Source organism: Pyxicephalus adspersus, chromosome 3 (assembly GCF_032062135.1).
Source record: "Pyxicephalus adspersus chromosome 3, UCB_Pads_2.0, whole genome shotgun sequence".
Classification (NCBI taxonomy): domain Eukaryota; kingdom Metazoa; phylum Chordata; class Amphibia; order Anura; family Pyxicephalidae; genus Pyxicephalus; species Pyxicephalus adspersus.
The window spans coordinates 61,468,112-61,491,075 of record NC_092860.1 but is presented as its reverse complement, the minus strand read 5'-3'; the positions used below and the strand labels follow the sequence as shown (position 1 = coordinate 61,491,075).

Genomic DNA, 22,964 nt, shown 5'->3' with positions numbered 1-22,964 from the left:
TTAAGCTGCAGGATAGCTGGGATTGTGGATCAGTGTAGCAGCTTGGTCGTCATGTGGCTCCTGAAGCCTTGGGATCCCCCTGGTGCTTCTGCTTCCCCATATGGATGACGGACTTTTTTAGTTTATGTCAATTTATTGCTCTGTACAGTTGATCAGGAAAAACAGTGCAGTTTTTTTAAATCTGGCTTCTTTTCTGTAAATATGCTTTTTTATTGTTGAAAAGGTGTTACTGTGACTGATTGTAACAAATATGAAATAAAAAAATATATGTGCTGTTGCATCAGTATGATTTAGTCTAGTGGATCAGGGGGTTAGGATGAAATCTTCTCACTGAGAGGCATTTACTGGGCCAATAATCTTTACACATTGAAAGATAAATTTCAAAGGTAGAAGGGAGGTTGGCATATTTTATTATTCAAACCTATTCAACTACATAAATTGTAATAATATTGAGAATAAACTTATGAGTGACTCCAGATTCTTTTCCTTGTTGATATTGTTTACTATTACCAGTGATTTAGCTTCTGGTGAAAGTCTATACAGACTTGTCATGGGGGTGTCTCTGATGTTCACTTCTGTGCCTGATGTCCCTAATCTTTTCTGTGTCCATCCATGAATATGCAGTGGAAAGAGGATGTTGGGTTTGCTGGCCAACTGGGTAGTTTGCTACCAATAAAGTTTTCTGTCATGTCTGTCATTATCATTGCCCCTGATTCATCAATGAAATCCGCGCTCGCTGGAAGCGCGAACGTACGCGCGGCCATCGATCGCGGATTACCGCGGTCCGGACTCGAGTATGCGCGTACACTCACCTCACTACCAGCCGGATTCCAGCCTTCACAATAGACTTTTAATGCAAGATCGCCAGTAAAAAGCTGTCGGATAAGCGCGTCTCCGTGCGCGAGCTTTTTCAGTTGCTGAATAGCGCGACCGCGTACGATTCCGGATCGCTAATACGAATGCGCGAGCGATAATCCGATTCTGCTTGATGAATCAGGGGCATTGACTCAGCGATTTGGAGCTTAGTCCCATCTACTTGAGAACAACTAGTTAGAAAAGGTGTCTGAATGTGATGTTTACATCTGCTGCTTTGCAAGTGTAGTGTCTGAGATGACCAAATGAAGTGATTTTTTTTGTCTTTCTGGTAACTATATATTTGCATGAACCTATTCAACATTGCTGACTCATTGCTGACTCAAGAGGACTAGTCATTCTAAAACAGTTGACCTGGTAATGTAGAACTTTCTTCTTGAGGACGTTAGATGTGATCTCTGATTTTTATAAGATTTTAAGGTACAAGGGTAGTTTACTTTTCAGCAATTATTCTATTACCCAAGAACAAAGCAAAAAAGGCAACACCACTGGTGGTAGATCCTTCTGTCCAAACAAAGTCATGCTTATTTGGCTTCATTTAAGGTTCCTACAGACAGGAATTTGAGCCAGTAGTACCATTCATATATTCTGTTGCTGGGTCTCTAATCTGTCTTGTTCATCTTTTTAATTTGACCAACCAAGTTCTCCACAGTCTTACAGGATTCCTTTACTTAAAGTACAGATATTCTTTGCCTCCCCACCTGTACAATGAAATGTGCATGACACCTCCTATTTTGGAGTTTGTCTTTATGCAGATATATTTGTGTCCCTCTGTGTCCTTAGCTGTGGTCCTCTACAGGTATATCGGTGCACATCCAAGTTCAATTGAGTAAAAATAGAACCATTTGACTGTTTATAGTGGACCTTAGCCAGGGTTAAACTGGGCCATGGTAAGCCCTGTAAATATGATTTTTTTTATTGATGAAAAGGTGTGACTGTGTATACATTGTATATATTATTATTATTATTAATAATAATAATAATAATTATATAGTAAAGAAGTGAGATGCAAAGAAAAAGTAAAAACTGTACTTTATAAATGTGGTTATCATCCATCAGGGTGCTGGTCAGCATTTGTGCACTAAGCCCAGGAGCTAAAACAAATGATCTGGTGAAGAAGAATGTAAAAAAATTTACTCATTGACCCTGATTCATCAATGAAATCCGCGTTCGCTGGAAGCGTGAACGTACGCGCGACCAGCGAGCGTGGTTTCCCGCGGTCCGGAGTCGAGTGCGCTCGTACACTCGCCTCCTCACTGCCAGCCGGATTCCTGCCTTGATAATAATGATCCCTGCAGGATCACCAAGCCCAAAAACAGCCAAATGTCATCCTTGGTCACAGGTTCCCATTTTCTGCTTCTTGCAAACCTCAGGTGTGGAGCACCTTGTTGTCCAGCGTACCTGCATAAAACAAAATAAAAAATGAATTTTAGGATGTGTGCTTTTATAGTGTGAAGGTAATATATTAGCAAACAAAGAGCAGCATATATGTTTGCATAAAAAAAAGCAAAAAATTTCATTTTGGCATAACAAAATTTAAAAAGTTAGCACAGAGCAGCACACATGTTGGCAAAAAGAAAAAATTAGCAAAAAATTGTAATAAGTTAGCAAAGACAGAGCAGCACACATGTTGGAAAAAAAATTAGCAAAAAATTTCAAAAAGTTAGCAAACACAGGGTAGCATACACGGTGGCATAAAAAAAAATTAAAAAGTTAGCACAGAGCAGCACACATGTTGGCAAAAAAAAAAATTAGCAAAAATTTTTAAAAAGTTAGCAAAGACAGAGCAGCATACATGTTGGCATAAAAAAATTAGCAAAAAAATTCAAAAATTTAGCAAAGACAGAGCAGCACACATGTTGGAAAAAAAAAATTAGCAAAAAATTTCAAAAAGTTAGCAAACACAGGGCAGCATACATGTTGGCATAAAAAAAATTAAAAAGTTAGCACAGAGCATCACACATGTTGGCAAAAAAAAATTAGCAAAAAATTTCAAAATGTTAGCAAACACAAGAGCGGCTTACCTGTTTGTCTCTGCAACAATTTTTTCAATAACTTCATCAGTCAAAAACAACTTCAGGTATGCCAGGGGGTCGTCGCATTCAGCCTCAATTTTCATCCCAGGTGCGCCGGTGAATGGAAATTCTGGCGTTGCTGCCTGGTCCGCATCAAGGTCAGTAGGACACCATGTGCGCAGAGCACTGACCTCAGGTCCAGAATCGTCGCTCAGTTCACTTTCGCTGTCCGATGACAAATTTCCTGGTGAATCACTATCGCTCGATTCCACAAAGGACTCCAAATCGCTATTGCTGCGTTCGAATTCCTCCAAAACAGCGCTTGCGCCGGCGAGATGCCTTTTGGATGCCATGTGGTCTCCAGTAATACGTCAGGAACAATCAAGGTCAAGAACAAAGTGATGAAATGATACATTCAGGAAGTGATCAAAAGGTCAGATCAAGGTCAGGGCTAATAGTGGGCAAAATGTAAATCAGGGCCGCCAGTGTAAAGCTGCCAGAGATGCGTGGCTCCGGCCGTGAGCTTTTTCAGTTGCTGAATTGCGCGACGGCGTACGATTTCGGATCGCGAATACGAATGCGCGAGCGTCCGATTCTGCTTGATGAATTAGGGCCATTGTGTACATGACATGAAGAATGGCATTAGTACTTCCTCCTAATACAAGAAAAAAGGACAAAGCTCCTATAGCCCAGTTCATGATATAGCTGCCAAGCAGAATCATTGTTGTAGTGATCTGATCTGTTTTTCCAGAGTAGGAAGTGAAAAAAAAAAATTATTATAAAAAATTGTGATTAAAAGGTGTGGGGAAAAAAAAGTTAAATACAATTAAAAAAAATGCCCTTCACAAAATTATTACCCAGGTCAGAATAAAGATGATTGCTATTGCAAACCTGTGAAAACGTTTCTGTTGTTTAAATTCAGTGTTTCTCAACAAATTCAGTGTTTCTGAAACATAAAATGCACAGTAATTTTGGTTGATATAGATTTAGGAACTTCAATCAACAAAGTATTCAGTAAATAAAAATAATGTTGTTAGTAGGTAAACCCCTGTAGTAATCTAATATTGGTCAGTACATAATACAGCAATTACAAAATTGCAAAACAACATAGCAATAACATAGATATATATAAGACAATGTAGGAATGCATTCAGGAATAGCTACCTGCTAAGATGTAGATGGGTACCCCAGGAGCCTGATTCCCTAAGAACAGACCTCCATCCTCTCAGCTCCTATTTTTATATAGTTAATTCCCATTAGGTATTATTGGGGATTGGTTACTGTATGTTGTCTGTAAGATGACCATCGCTTGATGCCTGTTTAGGTGTCAGCAAGAAGGCCTGGATGGACCATTACCACCTGTCTAGCTATTCATCTCCAGCTGGCTGAGGCTTGATTGATTAATTACCCCTTAAAAGGCCCTAATGGTGATCCTCTTTATTATAGAAACTAGCTTGTTTACTAGCACCTGTTTTCATCCCCTAGGTGGTCCATGCCAATATTAGGCATGCACAGAAGGAGCTTTTATTTAATGGGGAAAATGAAAAAACACATTTTTACTTTATATAGAAAGGTTTTTTCATTATAATTAAATGCCTTTTTAAAAAAAAAAAAAAAAATAACAAAGCCCCACCTTGCCCAGCATCGCTCTGGAGCTGTTTTCTATACAGTCTCGCGTGGTTTCTTGCTGAATCCTGGCAAGGGGGAAGCCTTGCCAGGATGCAGCAAGAAACCACGGGAGACTGTATGGAAGACAGCTCCAGAGCGATCAAGAGATCTGAAAAAGTAAAGGTAAGAGTAATTTTTTTTATTTTCACTTTAGTTACACTTTAAGAGCAGCAGATTTCCATAGTTTTAAACTGTTTTGTTTAATAACAATATGACAGATTATCGGCATGAATATTTTCAGCAATGGTAATACAGTAGAAATATGTAGCATTGGTATTCAAAGATTTTTTTTTTTAATGTATATTTCAATTTCTGCTACCAAATACACTTGGGTGGTATTGTTTATATGATTTTGACCAATAATTTGGTTATATAAAACGTGCTTCATAAATATTAATTTTTATACATTTTTCCCCACAGGTATGCAATTCCTCCTGAACATGGAAAAAGGTTAGAGCGCCTAGCAAAAGGTAACAGTTAAAAAAAACCTTAGTTTTTAAGAATACTTTTACATTCCTAGTACAGTAAAAAAAGGAGTAAAAAAAAATAGAAAAACTTAATAAACTCTGAAAAGCATAAATATGCTTTTTAATAATTTGGTAAGGGCAAATATAAAAATTTGATGAGAAAATAAAAGAGCTGTTGCTAAAGTCCAAGAGTTTGTTTTGAGCTACCTCAAAATAGCTGTAGTACATATACTATAGAACACCTCTCTGGCTCTAAGGAAGATACCTTTTTTCAATCATCTTTTTGTTAAACAGAGAAGAGAAAAGTGCCCAAGTCATAACTGTGTATGCAGGTAGTAGTTTACTGTATGAGCAATTAAATAAATCTTCCTGAAAAAAGTCAGTATCATTAAAAGAAGTCTTTTAAAAAGAGACATTGTATTTTGATACTTTGACTTATATTTAGATACATTCAGAACAGTGTTGCTGTAGGGTGTCATTTGCAATGTTTATTATAATGCTTGGCTTGGTGTAAAACTGGAGCAACCTTATCAAGCCGATAAGGCAGTTTCTCTAAGAATAGGATCCTCTTGTGGTTGCCCTAAAATTATTTGGACGTTCTAGAAAGAATAGAAAACTGTTGGTGTTGTAATTGTCGATTGTATGTTGTGACATATGTGGGATTTTGGCCTTGCCTTATACTGTCTGTATGAAAAAAACAAAGATGAACTTTGAAATGTATTGGTTATTATTAATTGGCACAGTTTTTATTTACAGGTGTTTCCTCAAGTTTTACACATTTTCTAATTGGATCTTTGGTAATTGTTGTGTTATGGGTGAAAACATTGATAGACTTTGATAGACCTCCCTGGCGGTATGATTATTTGGTATTTTTAAATGTCAAATCAGTACATTTGACATTTAAAAATACTTTAAAATACCTAATTTTTAATTTTCATCTGATCTCGTAATATTTGGATTTATTTTTTAAAGTATTAAAGTGTATGAAAAAAGGTTTTGGTTGATTCTACATTTTGTTTAGAGTTTGAAAAGGTTATAACTCCTATTGGTTTATATTTTGCTGTGTTTCCGTTTGGGAAAATTTACATCCTGTTTAAAGACCTAACAGAAAGTGAGAAAACATTCCTTTAACCCTCCTAGCGTTCTATTTCTGTCAGTTTTTTGATGCAAAAATTGATCCTATATTTTTTTTGCATAGAAATTTTTGTTTATATTGTGGGCCTGTAATTCTTGGGATTAACTCCTGGGTAAATTAATTATATTTACTTATTATATTATAATCATAAATTATAATATAATACATAATTATAAATCATTATTTTAAAAATTTTTCTCACTCACATTATTTTCTCACTGAAATTTTCCAAACAAGGGTGCAATATTATTGATAAATAATAATATAAATTAAATGCAGATTTTAGAAAAAAAAAATACATTTTTAGGAGACATCCTGGGTGTGGTAGATTTTGAAGCAGGGTGCTGCACAAAGCCCAACATCACAGTCAGGACAGTAGAACCTGGTTTCCTTGCGTTTCTTCCTTCCTCTGTCATCGGCCTTTGAGCAGCAAACCACGCACATCCTTGTAGATGCCGCCTTCTTCTGGGTTGGTGGTCTGGCGTTCTGGGTTGACAACGGTGGAAGCACGACGTCCAGGTCTATTCATAGCCACTGATGATGTTTGGTGGTTCTTGACTATGGATTCAGAAACTTGCAAAATGAAGTCTGAATGATTGACAAGCCTCTGACTACTTTTTTTGTACAGAACATAGGCATTTCATAGGCACTGCTCAACAAGATGCCTGAAAATCTTCTTGTAGTACTTCCTTTGCTGTTTCCTCATCACTGGGTAGAATGTCACGGCTTGGTCAGCTCTGTCGACACCTCCCATGGTGTTGTGTCAATCACCACCTGTGGCTTCATCACTTCTTTCCCACGTTTTGTGTGTACCAGAACGGTGGAGGCATCATGGACAGTACTCACCAGGCACACATCTTTCTTGTCATGCCATCTCAGGGCCATCATCTTTCCTTTCTGCCAGGCAACAATTTCTCCTGTCTTCAGCTTCCCTTTTGCAAACAGTGCTGGCAGGTTGCGCCGGTTAGTCCTAACGGTTCCATAGGCATCTGTTCTGTGTTGTATGAGGAACTCATAAAGCTCAGGAGAGGTGTAGAAATTGTCAGTTGTGATACAATAGCCCTGACCTAGCAATGGCTCAATGAGGGATAGCACTGAAGATGTGGCCAATCCATAATGGCTGTATCTGGGGTGGAACTGTGTCCCTTTTCCAGTGTACAGTACCGTACTTCATATGTAGCCAGATGAGGATTTGCACAGCATATAGGTCTTCACGCCAACTCGTGCCCTCTTTGACGCAATGTACTGCGTCCAGCTGAGCCTCCCCTTGTAAGCCATTAGACTTTTGTCAATGCTGACATCTCTTTCTGGCACTTAGGTGGTCTCATCAAATTCTTCATTGTTTGCGAAGTTCAGGTACTTCATGATGAGGGAAAAGCGGTATTCTGGCATGACTGTGCCAAAGAATGGAGTGGCAATCATTTTGTTCTTGGACCAGTACCACTTCTGCACGGGTTTGCCCACAACTCCCTGCAGGATCACCAAGCCCAAAAACAGCCAAATGTCATCCTTGGTCACAGGTTCCCACTTTCTGCTTCTTGCAAACCTCAGGTGTGGAGCACCTTGTTGTTTTTTTGAGCAGCATACATGTTGGCATAAAAAAAATTTAAATAGTTAGCAAACAGAGCAGCACACATTTGCATAAAAAAGTTTAGCAAAAAATTTTAAAAAGTTAGCAAACACAAGAGCGGCTTACCTGTTTGTCTCCGCAACAATTTTTTCGATAATTTCATCGGTCCAAAACAACTTAAGTATGCCAGGGGGTCATCGCATTCAGCCTCAATTTTCATCCCAGGTGCGCCGGTAAATGGAAATCATGGCGGTGCTGCCTGGTCCGCATCAAGGTCAATAGGACACCATGTGCGCACAGCACTGACCTCAGGTTCAGAATCGTCGCTCAGTTCACTTTCGCTGTCCGATGACAAATTTCCTGGTGAATCACTATCACTCGATTCCACAAGGGACTCCAAATCGTTGTCACTGCGTTCAGATTCCTCCAAAACAGCGCTTGCTCTGGCGAGATGCCTTTTGGATGCCATGTGGTCTCCAGCAATCAGTCAGGAACAATCAAGGTCAAAGACAAAGTGATGAAATGATACATTCAGGAAGTGATTTATAAGTCATCAAAAGGTCAGATCGAGGTCAGGGCTAATAGTGGGCAAAATGTAAATCAGGGCACTGGGCAATGATGCTTGGTGCACTAAAATGTGTTTTTATACATTTATTATATGTTATTGTATGTATTGTACTGTAAAAACAATTTAAAAGCAGATTACATAGTAATCTGCTTTTAAATTTCCCGCCCCCAGAATCCATCACATCACCCGGAAGATGTCACACATCTTGCCGGGTGATGCGGTGGGGATGTCCCCGCCCTGCTCACTCCCCTGCTCGCATCACCCGGAGGCTGATCTCCGGGTGATGCGAGCAGCTGCAGTGGATTCCGGGGGTGATGCTAGCTGGAAATCGCCGCTGGCATCACCCCTGGAATTTACTATTTGTGATCGCATCTGCAGTTCGATGTGGTGCACCATGCAGAAATCCTGTTTGGTGCATCGCATCTAACTGCCGATGCGTGCAGCGCGGTGCCGGGGACCCGTGCGGTATTAAAAAGATTACTCTGTAATCTGCTTTTAAATTTCCCGCCCGGCCACGCCCCCTGACGTAGTGGCGCCCTGGCATCACATCCGATCGCCGCTGGAGCACGGGGCTAAGGTAAGAGGGACCCCCAAAGCTTTTTGCCTAGTTGCAGTCACATTCGGGATTACCACTAGGGGTGTTAAAGTAGGAAAGATCTCTCTTAGAAAGTTGTTATCAGAACATGTGCCCCCTTTGGAATTACTTTTTTCTGTTTCACTTCTTTCACTTCTGGCAGGGGGCAGAAATCTGCTGTTAAACATCCACTTTGTTTTTAACTACATTTTAGTTATTTTACTTTTATGAAACAAGGAAAGTTTAAGACATTAAAAGATTCTACATATTTGGACACAATGAAAAATTTATCAGGTTCTAAAATGAGCTAAATACCACCTCAGAGGAAAAAACAGCACTTTTAAACAACAAAATTTTTAAGTGATTATTTATTTGACAAAGATTGAGTTAATATGCAAAAGCAGCATGTGAAAAGTTAAGTATGCCCTTACCACTTCCATAGTAGTTGGTGGGGGGTGGGCGGGGGGAGTATGCAGCAGTCAGGTGCTGCTAATCATGTGCACTTGAATAGTTGATCATCAGCAAGTGTGACCACCTCCATAAAAGGAAATGAATTGTTTGTTTGTTAACATTAGCAATGAGAGAAGCAATTGTTTCTATCCATCTATCTGGGAAGGGTTTAAGGCCATTTCCAAACATTCTAAAAGCCATCATTCTACTGTGAAGAAGAATGTCAATAGGTGAAAAACATTCAAGACAGTTGCCAATCTTTCTAGGATTGAACATTCCAGCAAAATCACCCCAAGGTCAGATTGTGCAATATGTGGGGAAAAACTTGAGTCTCAGACTCTACTGGCCTTATGTTAAAGTTCATGACAGTACAATTATAAAAAGAATAAACAAGAATGCCTTGTTTGGAAAGGTTGCCAGGGCGAGCACACTTTCCCTTAAAATGCACACTCTAAAATGGTAGCACAGCTCAAATGAGGCCCAAGCAGCTCTCACACATGAAAGTTTAGCTTAATGTTATATTTCAATATGTTACATGAACACAAAAAACAAACAAACAAAAAAAAGATATTAAATAGTGGTTCGAGCTCCTGTACAAAGCATTCAATTAGTATATGCTAATTACTAAGGTCATTAAAAAAATCAGCTGACCAGCGATCCAAATTACAATTTACAATAGGCCAAACACTAGACAAACAGTGTAAATGGAAAAAGTCAAAATCTGGTCAGAAAGGGCCACCCAGTTCAGTTCAGGAAACCTATGGGGTTGAGGGAAAATTTTTATGAGGTTAAGAGGAAGGTGGACAACAGAAACAGGGAATGTAAGGGTTAGAAGGTAACTTAGGATTTATTATGCAATGCAATTGCAATATTTTACCACTAATTATACATATAAGATTGTCTTTAACCATTACCCAGTGTAACTTTTAACATAGTCATGTCTGGGATTGGCGTAAGGTGTGGTTCCTATCTTTAAAAATGGGGCAAAAGTCATTACCAAGGAACTACAAGACCGGTAAGTTTAACCACTATAGTTGAAAAAATCCTAGATAGTTTGTTAAAGAACTACATAAGAACAGAAGATTTTCTGCTAGAAAATGCTTTGCTAAAGCATTTGACACAGTACACTACACACGGTTAATATGCAAGTTAGGATCTATAGGTGTAGAAAATTCAATATGTAAATCGATAAAGTTGAGTGTTGGGACAATTACTGTTTAACATCCTTATAATTAATGTACAGTTTGGGATTACAAGTACCATTTCTGTGAACACACTTGAGGCCTAACAACATGCATGCTTCATACTGTCTTGGGGAATACATTTGGGGAAATCAAAAATAAAAAGGATCTGAGGGTTCTGGTAGATCATATACTTAATAATAGCATACAAGGCTAAGTTGCAATATTTAAAGCTAGCAAAGTACTTTGTTGTATTAAAAGAAGTATAGACTACAGAGATTGAGACATAATCCTGCCCCTGTACAAAGCAATGGTCAGCCCTCACCTGGAATATGTAGTCCATATTGTCACCAGATCACAAAAAGAATATTGTTGAGTTGGAGAGTGCAGAGAGGCGCAACTAAACTAATAAAAAGAATGGAGGAGCTCAGCTATGAGTACAGATTAGCTGAACTGAATCTATTCTCCTTTGAGAAGAAAGGGGTGGGGGTTGGGGGGGATTTGATCACCCTATATAAGCTCCCTCAGGGAGTAGTTACAGCAAGTACTATAGATTACCGTTATCGTTTTAGCTGCTGAATCTGTAGGATCTTTTTCACAGTCTTTGCTTCCTATGACTCATAAAAAGAATGAACTTTCTCATGGACAACCCTAATATATTGTACCAGTCACATTCCATAAAGGCACCCAGTAATTCTTTATTTCAGCAATGGTGCATTCTGGTGCTGCAGGGAATTTTATTGACCTAAAATATGCTCAGGATAAATAATATTACTAGCATATCCAAAGATGCACCCCTAAGAATGGAGACAGTAAATGGCTCCCAACTTGTTTCTGGTTAGTCACCCATTAAACATTTCCACTGGAACTAAGCATAGAACCAGAACATCAGAAAATGATTCATCTATAACCCAACCTTTAATTTAATTTCTTTTCAATTTTTTGTCATTTTGGGAATTTTGTGGTTATCAATCCACAACCCTACTTTTAACTGGCAGGGCAGAAATCTTGTTTTTCCACAACATTTTCTGCTTCACTGCGTAAGAAAAGACCTCGCATATGTGGATGTGGATGGAGTAACCATCTCCAACCTAGAAAAACTTCCTTTACATAATCAAGATTATGCGAACTGATCGCATTGCTGCCTGGAGCACCCATTCTCTTTGGTGGTATTTACTCTTTATATGAGCTACAGTAAAGGTTTACAGAAATTTAAAAGTAAACAGTAAACAGAAAGTAAAAGCACCCCTTTTTAAAAAAAAAAAAAAAAGTAAGACTGGACATTCCACCCCTGCATGGATTACAGGGAATTAAATAAAATACCTGTTCAATGTGGGTGGAAGACTGCATTCCGAACTAGATACGGACATTATGAGTGTCTGGTTATGCCTTTTGAATTGTGCAATGCCAAACCCACTTTTCACCGGTTCATAAATGTTCTCTTTCGAGATATGTTTAATCAATTTGTTGTGGCTTACCTGGATGACATATTAATATTTTCAAGGAAAGTCAAAGAACATCTGCATCACGTATGCAGAGTTTTTGAGACACTGCTTTGTAACCAGCTCTATATTAAACCTGAGACATGTGAAAACAAACAAGCAAAAGTCTAAATTCTTGGCAATATTATTTCTCCAGATTGCCTTAATATGGACCCCAGTCAAGTCATCCTGGATTGGCCTACTCCAAGTAATGTTAAGAAAGTTGTTTTGTTTTTTTTGTCTTTTAATTTTGCAGCCATTATTGCACCTATAATTCAACTCACCCAAACATAATTCATGTTCATGTTTCATGTTTGAAGACTGTGTTCACGTCTGCACCCATTCTAGTACATCCTGATCTTAAACTTCCATTTATAGTGGAAGTGGATGCTTTAGATTTAGCTGTTTGGGCAGTTCTTTCGCAAAGAATTGGGGAAAAGATGTTCCATCCTTGTGCTTTTTATTCCCAACAGACGACACCAACAGAAATAAATGATGATATTGCAAACAAGAAACTATTGGCTATTAAAGATGCTTTCTCAGAATGGAGACCTTTGGCCTCATTTATTAAAGCTCTCTAGGACTGGAGAGGATACACTTTTATCGGTTAAGCTGGGTAATTCAGCAAACCTAGAATGGATTTCTTAAGTCACTTCATATTTGTTATTAAGTTGTTTTCAGTTCTGGACCAGATCTATTCCAGGTTTGTTGTGTCACACAGCTTCACTGGTGAAAGTTTATCCTATCCAGTCTTGGAGAGCTTTAATAAATTAGACCTATTTACTTGAGGGAGTGCAACATCCAGTAACAGTTCTCACTGACCATAGAAATTTCAAATTTTTAAAATCTGCTAAGACTTTCACCAAGACAAGCAAGATGGTCACATTTATTTTCTCTGTTTAATTTCACCATTTTCTATAGACCAGGATCCCACAATGGAAAGGCAGATGCACTCTCAAGAATGATATCTGAACCGTCAACTAAGAAGGATTTAAAAGGCACTTTTTGGCGGCTTTATATTCAAATAATTTTCTGAAAAGAATTAAACAAGCTGATTGTAACAAGGTACCACAGGTACTTTTTGTAGGTTTGCTACAGCTTCCTTTTGCCATCTCAGACTTAGGAATCTATATTAATGGACTTCATTGTTGATCTACAGGCATCTAATGGAATGAAAACTATATTAGTAGTTGTTGATCGTTTTACTAAATTTGCTTATTTTATTCCAACTAGAGGCCTCCCTACTGCTGAACAAACTGCTGAACTTCTTATTCAAGAAGTGTACAGACTGCATAGCCTTCCAAAGACAATTTTATCAGACATCTAGTAGGGGTGGGGAAGGCACTGCAGGAAGGCGTAGACAATTGGTTGTCATTGGGGATTCTAATATCAGGAAGACTGATTGAATAGATTATCGTCTGGATCCCTTCAACCGAATGGTTTGCTGTCTCCCTGGTGCCAGGGTTCAGCATATGGTCGACCGAGTAGACAAATTACTGGGAGAGGCTGGGCATGACCCAGCTGTCTTGGTCCATGTTGGAACCAATGACAAGATATATGGAAGATGGAGGAGGATTCTTAAAAATCAGTTTTAAAGAACTATGTTGCAAGTTGAAGGAAAGGATCTCTAAAGCTACGTACACACTTCCAATTATTATCGTTGGAAAACGAACGACCCTGCATATATGTACGAACGATCGTATAGCACCGATCCTGCACATAGCGATAACGACACGATCGTTCGTAGATATTGTAAACACAATAGATACGATCGTTTGAGCGATAGAGGAACTATGTGCACGACAGGAAAGTGAACGAACGTTCGTTCATTACGCATGCTCAGATCATGGACGATCAACAAACGACCGCACACACGAACGATGTTCAACGATCGTCGTCCAATCCGATCCGCCGGTCCGGTCGTTCGTTTCCAACGACTTTCCTCGTTCGTCGGCGTCGTTGGTTACTTTTTTACGAACGATTTTTTGCCCAATCGATCGTTCGTCGTTCGTTTTGAACGATAAAAATTGGAAGTGTGTACGCACCTTAAGGTTATATTCTGTGGAATTCTAACAGTGCAACGCGCAACACAGGAATAGCAGTGGGAGCTTGGACAGCTAAACAAATAGCTTAAGTTCTGGTGTAAAAAGGAAGGGTTTTAAGTCTTAGAGTACTGGGCTGGCTTTTCATTTTGGTACAACCTATATGCCAGAGATGGTTTGCACCTAAATGGAAGGGGTCTGCTGTGCTGGGGGAAAGATGTAGGGGGAATGGTGAAGCAATATTTAAACTAGGACAGAGGGGACAAAGTGGCAGAAAGGTCAGGCAGGGGTCAGTCACTAATGGAGGGTGGATTGGGGATAGTTTGGGAAGGGTTATGGATAAATATAAGGAGTTTTTCATGTTACACATAAACATTGGATTGTGCAGTACTAGTTATACTGTAAAACAAAAGGATTTGGAAAACAGTGCTGGTAAATGCAGCAGTTTAAGGAGTATGTTCACCAATGCTAGAAGTCTGACAAACAAAATAGGGGAATTGTAAAGACAGAGTCAAGCGAAAGGGTGGTGGTGTCTTTCTGTATATGAGAAGTAATCTGAAAGTGAACTTGAAAGAAGAAATTGTTGATGGACCCAGCGATGAGGCATTATGGGTGGAGTTGAATGTGGGGATGCATTACACACAATTATTGGAGTCTGCTATAGGCCCCCAGTGCTAAGAAAGACATAAAGAATCAACTACTAGCACAAATTTATGAATTTAATACAAGATAATTGTATGGTACACTTTATAGAAGCCCCAACTAGAAATTATACTCTGCTGGACCTAGTTCTTTCTAACAATGCAGAAGGTATAACAAATGTGCATAAAAAAGAGAATCTGGGTAGCAGTGACTATATTGATTTTATTTAATGTAAGCTGTAAACAGGAAGCAAAAACAGGAAAGATAAAAACATTTATTTTAAAGGAGCAAATTTCTATTATTAGGTGCAGCTCCCTGTGACCTTGGACAGGAAGAGAATATTCTCCTCGAAGAATACAGCACAGAAATGGGAATGTTTCTGTTCTATACAAACGCACTGAAAAATATATTCCAATGGGTAATAGGTTTAGGAGGCTAAAAATGAACCCTATGCAGCTCACAGCTAATGTTAAAAAAGCCATAAAGAATTAGAAAAGGGCATTTCAAAAATATTAAAATGAAGGATCACATTCATTATTTGAAAGCTATAAAGAATGTAAACAAAAGATGTAAGACAGATTGCCGAAAAACGTAAGGAAAACCCCAACATTTTAAAATATATTAAAATTAAATTAACTATTAACACATTTAAGATCTGAGCATGTAGGCCCCCTAAAGAATGCCTCAGGGTTGGTAACTGGGGATAAAGAAAAGGCAGATTTACTTAACACTTTTTTAGCTCTGTGTTCACAAAGGAAAATGGGAGAGCTTAAGTCCAAATTGCGAATAGCAATGTCTTAAATGAGCCAGAATGGTTCAAAATTGATATGACTGAGAAACAGTTGGGCAAAATGAAGGTTGATAAAGCACCAGGACATGATGGATTACATCTTTGTGTCCTGAAAGAGTTGAGCTCAATTATTTCAAAGCCATTGTTTCTAATTTTTAGAGACTCTTTATTCACTGGCATAGTACCAATAAATTGGTGAAGGCCAATGTGGTTCCTGTATTCAAAAAGGGAGCAAAGCTATTACCAGGTAACTACAGATCGGTAAGTTTAACGTCCAGAGTTGGAAAGGTCCTAGAGAGTTTGATGAAGAACCACATAGAGAAGTTTCTGCTAGAAAATAATATAATAAGTTATAGCATGGATTCAAGAAAGACCAAAGTTGTCAAATGTACTCTTTTTATGAGGAAGTAATTAAAGTGTACTTGGACTTACCTAAAGCATTTGACACATGACCCCACAGATCGCTAATATGAAAATTAGGGTCAATAGGTTTAGAAAAGTCAAACTGTATTTGGATATAGAACTGGCTTAAAAAACGCATCCAGAGAATAGTGATTAATGATTCATACTCTGAATGGTCTAAAGTTATTAGTGGTGAACCCCAGGATTCAGTGTTGGGACTTTTACTGTTTAACATCTTTATAAATTATGTAGAGTTTGGAATTAAAAGTACCATTTTTGTGTTTGCAGATGAGATGACACCAAACTATGTAATGGAATTAAGTCTATACAGGATGTCTGTAATCTACAAGCAGATCTGATTGATTGGGCAGCCAAGTGGCAAATGACATTTAATATTGAGAAAAGTAACTTAATGCACTTGGGGCTAACAACATGCATGCTTCATACTGTCCAGGGGGAATACATTTGGGGGAGTCAGAACAAGGATCTTGGGGTTCTTGTAGATCAAAGCTGCAATATCAAAAGCTAGAAAAGTACTTTCTTACATTAAAAGAAGTATAGACAGCAGAGATCGAGACATAATCCTGCCCCTGTACAAAGCATTGGTCAGACCACATCTGGAATATGCAGTCCAGTTTCGGGCACCAGTTCACAAAAATTGGTGAGAGTGAAGAAAAGGGCAACTAAACTAATAAAATGAATGGAGGAACTAAGCTATGAGGCATTAGCTAAACTGAATCTATTCTCCCTTGACAAGAGACATTTAAGGGGGAATATGATCATGCTGCATTCAACATTTAGAGAAATATCTTCCCAACTATTCACTTTAATTCATTACAAAGGACAAGAGGGCACTCTGTGTCTGAAGGATAAGAAGTTTATGATTAGGATAAGAAAGGGATTCTTCACTGTAAGGTCTGTAAAATGTCGAATAGACTCCCTAAGGAAGTAGTTTCAACAACTACTATAGCTTGCTTTAGGAAAAGCTATATGCTTTTGAAGAAGCTCACAAAATAACTGAGTATTTAAGCTTTAAAGTAAAGATAACAGAAACTGTTAATCCAGGGAACATCCAATTGTCTCAGGGAATCAGGAAGGATTTTTTTCCCCTGTTAGAGCAAATTGTATCTGGGGGTTTTCTTTGCCTTCCTCTGGATCGACTATGTCTATAGGGTTTTATATCTAGTGGTTGAACTTGATGGACTTGTGTCTTTTTTCAACCTGACTAACTATTTAAAGAGAGACTCTCTGCATTACAAAAACATAAAAAATGGCTCAAAGAAAGTTTGCAAGAAGTTTGCACAAGAATCTTACAAGAGAATGGCAGATAAACCTTGTCGAGCCTTACCTTCATAAGATGGGAAATAAAATGTGGCTTTCTACTAAACATCTTCAACTCAAGTTATCTGCTTCTAAATTTGGTCCCAAGTTTATTGGAACATTTGAAATTTTGTCTCAAAATAATCCTGTTATATTCAAATTCACACTACCAGTAACACTGAAGATTGACCCTGTTTTTTACACTTCATTATACAAACTATTTAAAGAGAACACTTTAAAGAACACTTCCTAGCCTCACAATCTCTCCAGCAGCTCCGTTTCAAGTAGAAGGTGACCAAGAATTTGTGGAAAAGATTCTTGACTCTCAACTACTTTGTGGCAGACTACAAAATCTAGGTAAAAAGGTGAGGCTATGGCCCAGAAGAAAATTCTTTGGAACCAGATAAAATGTCAAAAACTGACGCTTGGGATTAAACTATGGTCTTCTCGGTTCCAGACTGTTGCCTTGCATGGCTGCCACTGAGACCTTTGATAAATCTGATCTTTTGCCTTGTGATTTATTGGGTGGGTTTGCTTTAACCTGATCCTTTTTCTGAGACCAATCAGAATGTTTGGCTTACTATATAAACCCTGTAGCTTCCTGTGTCCCTTGTCTAATTATTGTGGTCCATCACGTGATCTAGCTCTACGATTCCTACATAAGCTATCACCTTTGGGACTTTGTCATTTACTTAAACTGCTGAATTGCCTTACAGACCAGCTTCCTGCTGCTGAGAGCTACTGATAACTCTGTCTGTTGTGTGCTCTGGCTCCATACGGTGTCTGCAGACTCCTGACACAGATATATTCATAATTCACCCGATCAAAAGCTTCTGCCTGATCCAATGCCAGCTGATATTTCCTCCAGCCAGCAGCCTTGCATCTCTCCAAGGCCTCCCAGACAGCTAACACTGTTTAGAATGAACTTCTCTCTCAGTTCTCAATGAATCCTTCACCTTTGTCAGGAGAATCACAGCAGATCACCTCATGGAGTGAAGGAGCAAACCCTATTCCAGACAGCCATTGACCTCCACTAACCAAGGGGCTAGACTGATTTTATTATATTAATAAAACCTAATCTGGTCAAGGTGATTTCTTGGTGGTCAACGTATCTATAGCATAACACACCTCATTCACTGTGATCAGTCCTGTCAAATCCACAGTAGAATGTGAAACATTTTCCAAACCCCGTGTGAATCTTAAAAAACACTCCGTCTTGTCTGCCATCTGCCCTGACCTTCCACCTGAATTCTGATGCCCCCTTACCTGTGGTGCGTTTCATGATCACGCCTGACTCTCTGCCTGTCTCTACACAGAAGCCTACCGCTGCTGGTCCTCGCTCTGGCAGGGTGACCCTGGGGTCCAAGACCTGGAAGCATCTTGCAGCAAAATGTCTGGTAGTCACTAGGATTGCCAGCCCATTACACCTTGTGAGGTGCTCTGGCAAAGACCATGTGTGGAATAGATTCCGCACCTCAGGTGATCCTATGTTACAAGGCAGTAGGAGGATCATAACACTCTCTTTAGAACTTCATTATGTTTATTCTGCAAGAGAAAGACACAGCAGAAATTACTGCAGTGAGACACCACCTCACAATGCCCATTAACTTAGTATTTCTCTCAAAGTCATGGTGTGCCCTTTATACTTGGTTTATACCATTAACTACCTAGGCCCAGGTCCTAAGCCAGTGATTGTGCAATGAATGGCAGTTCCCTTAAATAGACATAATCTGCCTGTCTGTTACCTAAGTAATGATTGTTTGTAATACCTGGCCTAGCACTTGCCTTTCCAGAGCTTGAGTGAATCCCTTATTTAAAGTATATTGCCTGTGCACCTTAAGTCTACTATTTTCTTTTAAAAATTTTGACAAAAACTTTAATACTAGAAGTAGGATTCAGTAAGATTCAGAAGTAAGATATTTCATATGATGCCCAAGCAACTGTTTGTTTTCATATTTTCCCCCTTACTTATTAAGTGTTTTGCTCCACAGGTTTTTTTCCTGGCAGTTCCCAAGGGTGTGATGCTTTTCTGAGACATAAAATGACTCTAATTTCCCCTTCTATTTTGAAGAAATATGGAATTCCTTTTGACCGGGTTAGTTTTTAAGAAAATTTGAGAAAATTTTCTTTTTTGTTGTTGATGACCTCATGTTTGTGCATTGTGTATATTCTGCTCATGAATAGATCACCCAGGAAGCCGGTGAGTTTATGATAACATTTCCATATGGATACCATGCTGGTTTTAACCATGGATTCAACTGTGCAGAATCCACAAATTTTGCCACATTGCGTTGGATTGACTATGGCAAAATGGCTACACAGGTATGGCATTTTTGTCTTTTATAAAATATACAAAGAAATAAACAAATTATGTATCACAATCTGATAATTTCTGTTAATAGTGTACATGTCGGAAAGACATGGTCAAGATTTCTATGGATGTATTTGTAAAGTTCCTTCAACCTGATCGCTATGAAATGTGGAAACAAGGAAAAGATTTCACTACTCTAGATCATCTTAAACCTACTGAGGTAACAAGTCCAGAACTAGAAGCTTGGATTAAAAGAAAAGCCCAGGGAAAAGCTGGCAGCAGGTATGTGCAAAAAGCAGAGAAGTGTCAGCAACTGGAGATGTGAATAAGCCTAATATCTTTCATGTTCATAACAGGAATATATGGAAACCTAGCCATTTACTCCTGACTTCTGTATGTATGCTCAGTAAGCTCAAATACAGGGATTCTGGAATGTATGTGTTCCCTAAAGCATCCCAAAGTTTCACCAGTATGGGTGGAATCCTTTCATTTATTAATTCCACAGAATTCCTGACTGGTTGGTTCTTTTTTTTTACCTTAAGGCCTAAAAAATTTTTTTTTTCACCTTAAGGCCTAAAACATTGTCCAAGTAGAAGGGTGTATGAGTAGCCCTCTGATTTTAGGACCACTATTAGGAGTTGTGATGAGTTCAGGTGGAAACCCAAATTATTATCATCCTGTGTACAAATTTAGTTTAGGGTGTCATTTTATTAGACAAACACCCATGTAGAACTCATAGTAATACAGAGTGAAAAACATTGACCAGGGTATTTAGAGAGGTTCAAGATATGTTTTTAACAATTGTGGTCTAATATTTGAATGAATATAAAAAAAAAGTGGGAAGTAGAAATGTTGGTTCTAAACAAAATGAGATGTTTTTGCCATACCGACAAACAATTATCCATCAGCACATTATTAGTTCATACACATTCTAAAACATTTTACAAAGTAGGAAATTTGTGATTTCCTGAATGTTCAGATTGAAAATTATTTGTTTGTTGCACTATGAATTTGAAAATCAAATACAGCATGCAGTATACAAGCAAGGATAGGCAAAAGCATCAAACAACTTTTAATTTTTTTTTCAAACTTTGTGTTGAATGGCAAAGAAAATTAAATATACAGAAGGCAATGCAAATGGAAAACAAGGGGGTGCATGATCACATGATCACATAGGCTTAATTTAATACAACTAAGCCCTGCTAACAAATGTTTCAGCTAATGACCCCCCCCCCCCACACACACACACACACACACACACACACACACACACACTGTTTAGGAGACTCGGCTAACAAATGCATAAAAAAAATAGGCAGGAACGGGGCTTCTCTGCTGCTCGTGTGCAGGACAGAGGCTGAAGGATGGGAGGGGGCGGTTTGCATGATTTGCAGAAGAAATCTTTTGCTAAGTACAGCTGAGATTGTGGGTGATCTTAGGGGGGTGAGCTCTTCTTCAATATCTTGTAACTCTTTAATGACCAAGACAATCTCTGCAGTTGTTTCTCTTTGCATGTCAAAGCACAGCTTGCTCCAGAAGTTAATGAATGTCTAGGCTCCATAAAGTTGGATTAGCGTGAGGATTTTTTACACTAACTGACCCCACACTGCCTAATATGTTGACTGTTCCAATTGGGAAGCTGTTCATTTCAGCCTTAGGTGAGTTTATGACCTTTTATATTGTGCTCTACTATTTTTATAAAACCTATCTTTAAATTGTGGACAGCATTTAGAACAAAAATAACCTATGGGAAATCACGTTTCGGCTAACAAATGTGTTTCTGGAACAAATTATCTTTGTAAGCCGAGGTATCACTGTATACCAATACCAAACATACCAAATATAGCAATACAGATTCAACATAATACTCAAGAATGTCTGGATTGATAAAGTGTGGGGGGGGGGGGGCGTAGTAGGGGGGGTTCTTGGGCTTGGGGGGGTTCCTAGGCTGTGGAACATATACCTTTACCTTTAAAGGTGGACAACCATAACTAACAACCGTAATAAATTGTAATAAATTCAGAGTAGAAGTACTTTTGTACTTCATATCAGGTTTAAGTATTGAGAAAAAATGCTATTGGATATGTTGTATAAAAAATTAAGTATTGGAAACAGTAGGGGCATGGATTTTTCCCAATGAGTAAACTGTCCTAGAATCTCCGGCCAAAAGTTGAGTGTGACACCAATGTTTTCTGAAAAATTTGCAGCTTCAGTTTTTGTGGTGGCTAATCACGTTATTAGATTATTGTGCAGAGTGATTTAGATGCATATTAAGTAATTGCAAGGAGTTTTTTTAGCATAAAAAAGTCATTTTACATGTGAAGGGAATATGGCCCTGAAAATGCAAGGAACTGCTAAGAACATTGCACTTGTAAAAACCATTTACCGGATCAACAAGAACTTCAAGGGGAGAAGTTCAGTAGCGGTGAAGAACACTTCAGGACATCCAAGAGTGTCCGGCAAGTGTCAGGACCATCTCCTCCTGTGGAGTTAGTTACAGAATTATGTTGCTGCCAGTGCAAAGCTACTTCAATATTGGCAGCAGTGGGGTGTGAGTTGGTCTTCACACACAGTGGAGCGAATACTTTTAGACAATAACAACAGGGCAGCAATGAAGCCAATTCTTTCCAAGAAAAACAAGAATAGATTATAATTCTGCAGAAAGTCAAAAAACTGGGCAACAGAAAACGTATGCAAAAGTTATTTTCCCTGATTTATCCTTTTTCTGAATATTTGGGACACCTGGAAAATCAATTGTCCAGAGATAGGTGAACGCTACCCTGAGACCTGTGTCATGCCAACAGTGAAGCATCTTGACACAAATCCTACGTGTAGTTGCCTCTCATCCAAAGAGATAGACTTACTCACAATTCTGACATGAACAATTAATAGTATCAAAACATCCTAAAAGCAACTTCTTCCAACAATACAGGCACAAGGAGCACCATGTCACAGGGCAAAAGTGGCTCAGAGATCATAGCAATAAGCTATAGGACCCATGGTCGGCAAACACCCCATATCTTAATTCTAATTAGATCCTGTGTTCAGTTCTCAAAAAGTAGATAAACAAGCAGAAGCCCACTAATTGTGATGAACTCCAAACACATACAGTGCAAGAATGGATCACCATCAATCAGTATTTGGCATAGAAGCTGATATCCAACATCCACATTCACAAGTTTACTGCAACTCTGTAAAGTTTGACATAAATTTGATGTATTTGCCAGTAAATCCTTTGAAACCTGGAAGGTTTATAATTGTTCTTTAGTACACTATAGAAACATGCAAAAAAAAATAATCTAAAAAATTTTGAAAAAACAACATTTATGTCACTGACAAAAACTTTACACATGACTGAAAGCTTTGGTATATACCAGTGCTTTCCTGTGGGCAGCAAATAGGTATTGATCTTTAGAACTGCAGCTCTCTGAGCCCCCTCCAAGATGGTGCTAAGCTCCATGTAGTAGGCAAAAAA

General features: G+C 38.6%; 1 protein-coding gene across 10 annotated transcripts in view; it reads left to right on the top strand.

The window, feature by feature from the left end:
* KDM4B (lysine demethylase 4B) overlaps positions 1-22,964 on the top strand; it is a 189,640-nt gene that overhangs the window by 46,106 nt on the left and 120,570 nt on the right. For 7 of the 10 annotated variants that reach the window (XR_011919846.1, XM_072404900.1, XM_072404899.1 and 4 more), the window contains 4 exons: positions 4,977-5,026; positions 19,170-19,273; positions 19,363-19,500; positions 19,581-19,771. Coding sequence is in view for 7 of the 10 variants with exons in the window: in XM_072404900.1 (XP_072261001.1) it covers positions 4,977-5,026; positions 19,170-19,273; positions 19,363-19,500; positions 19,581-19,771 (483 nt within the window). In the remaining 3 variants the exon portion in view is untranslated. The other 3 variants (XR_011919847.1, XR_011919848.1, XM_072404906.1) reach the window with 3 other exon arrangements.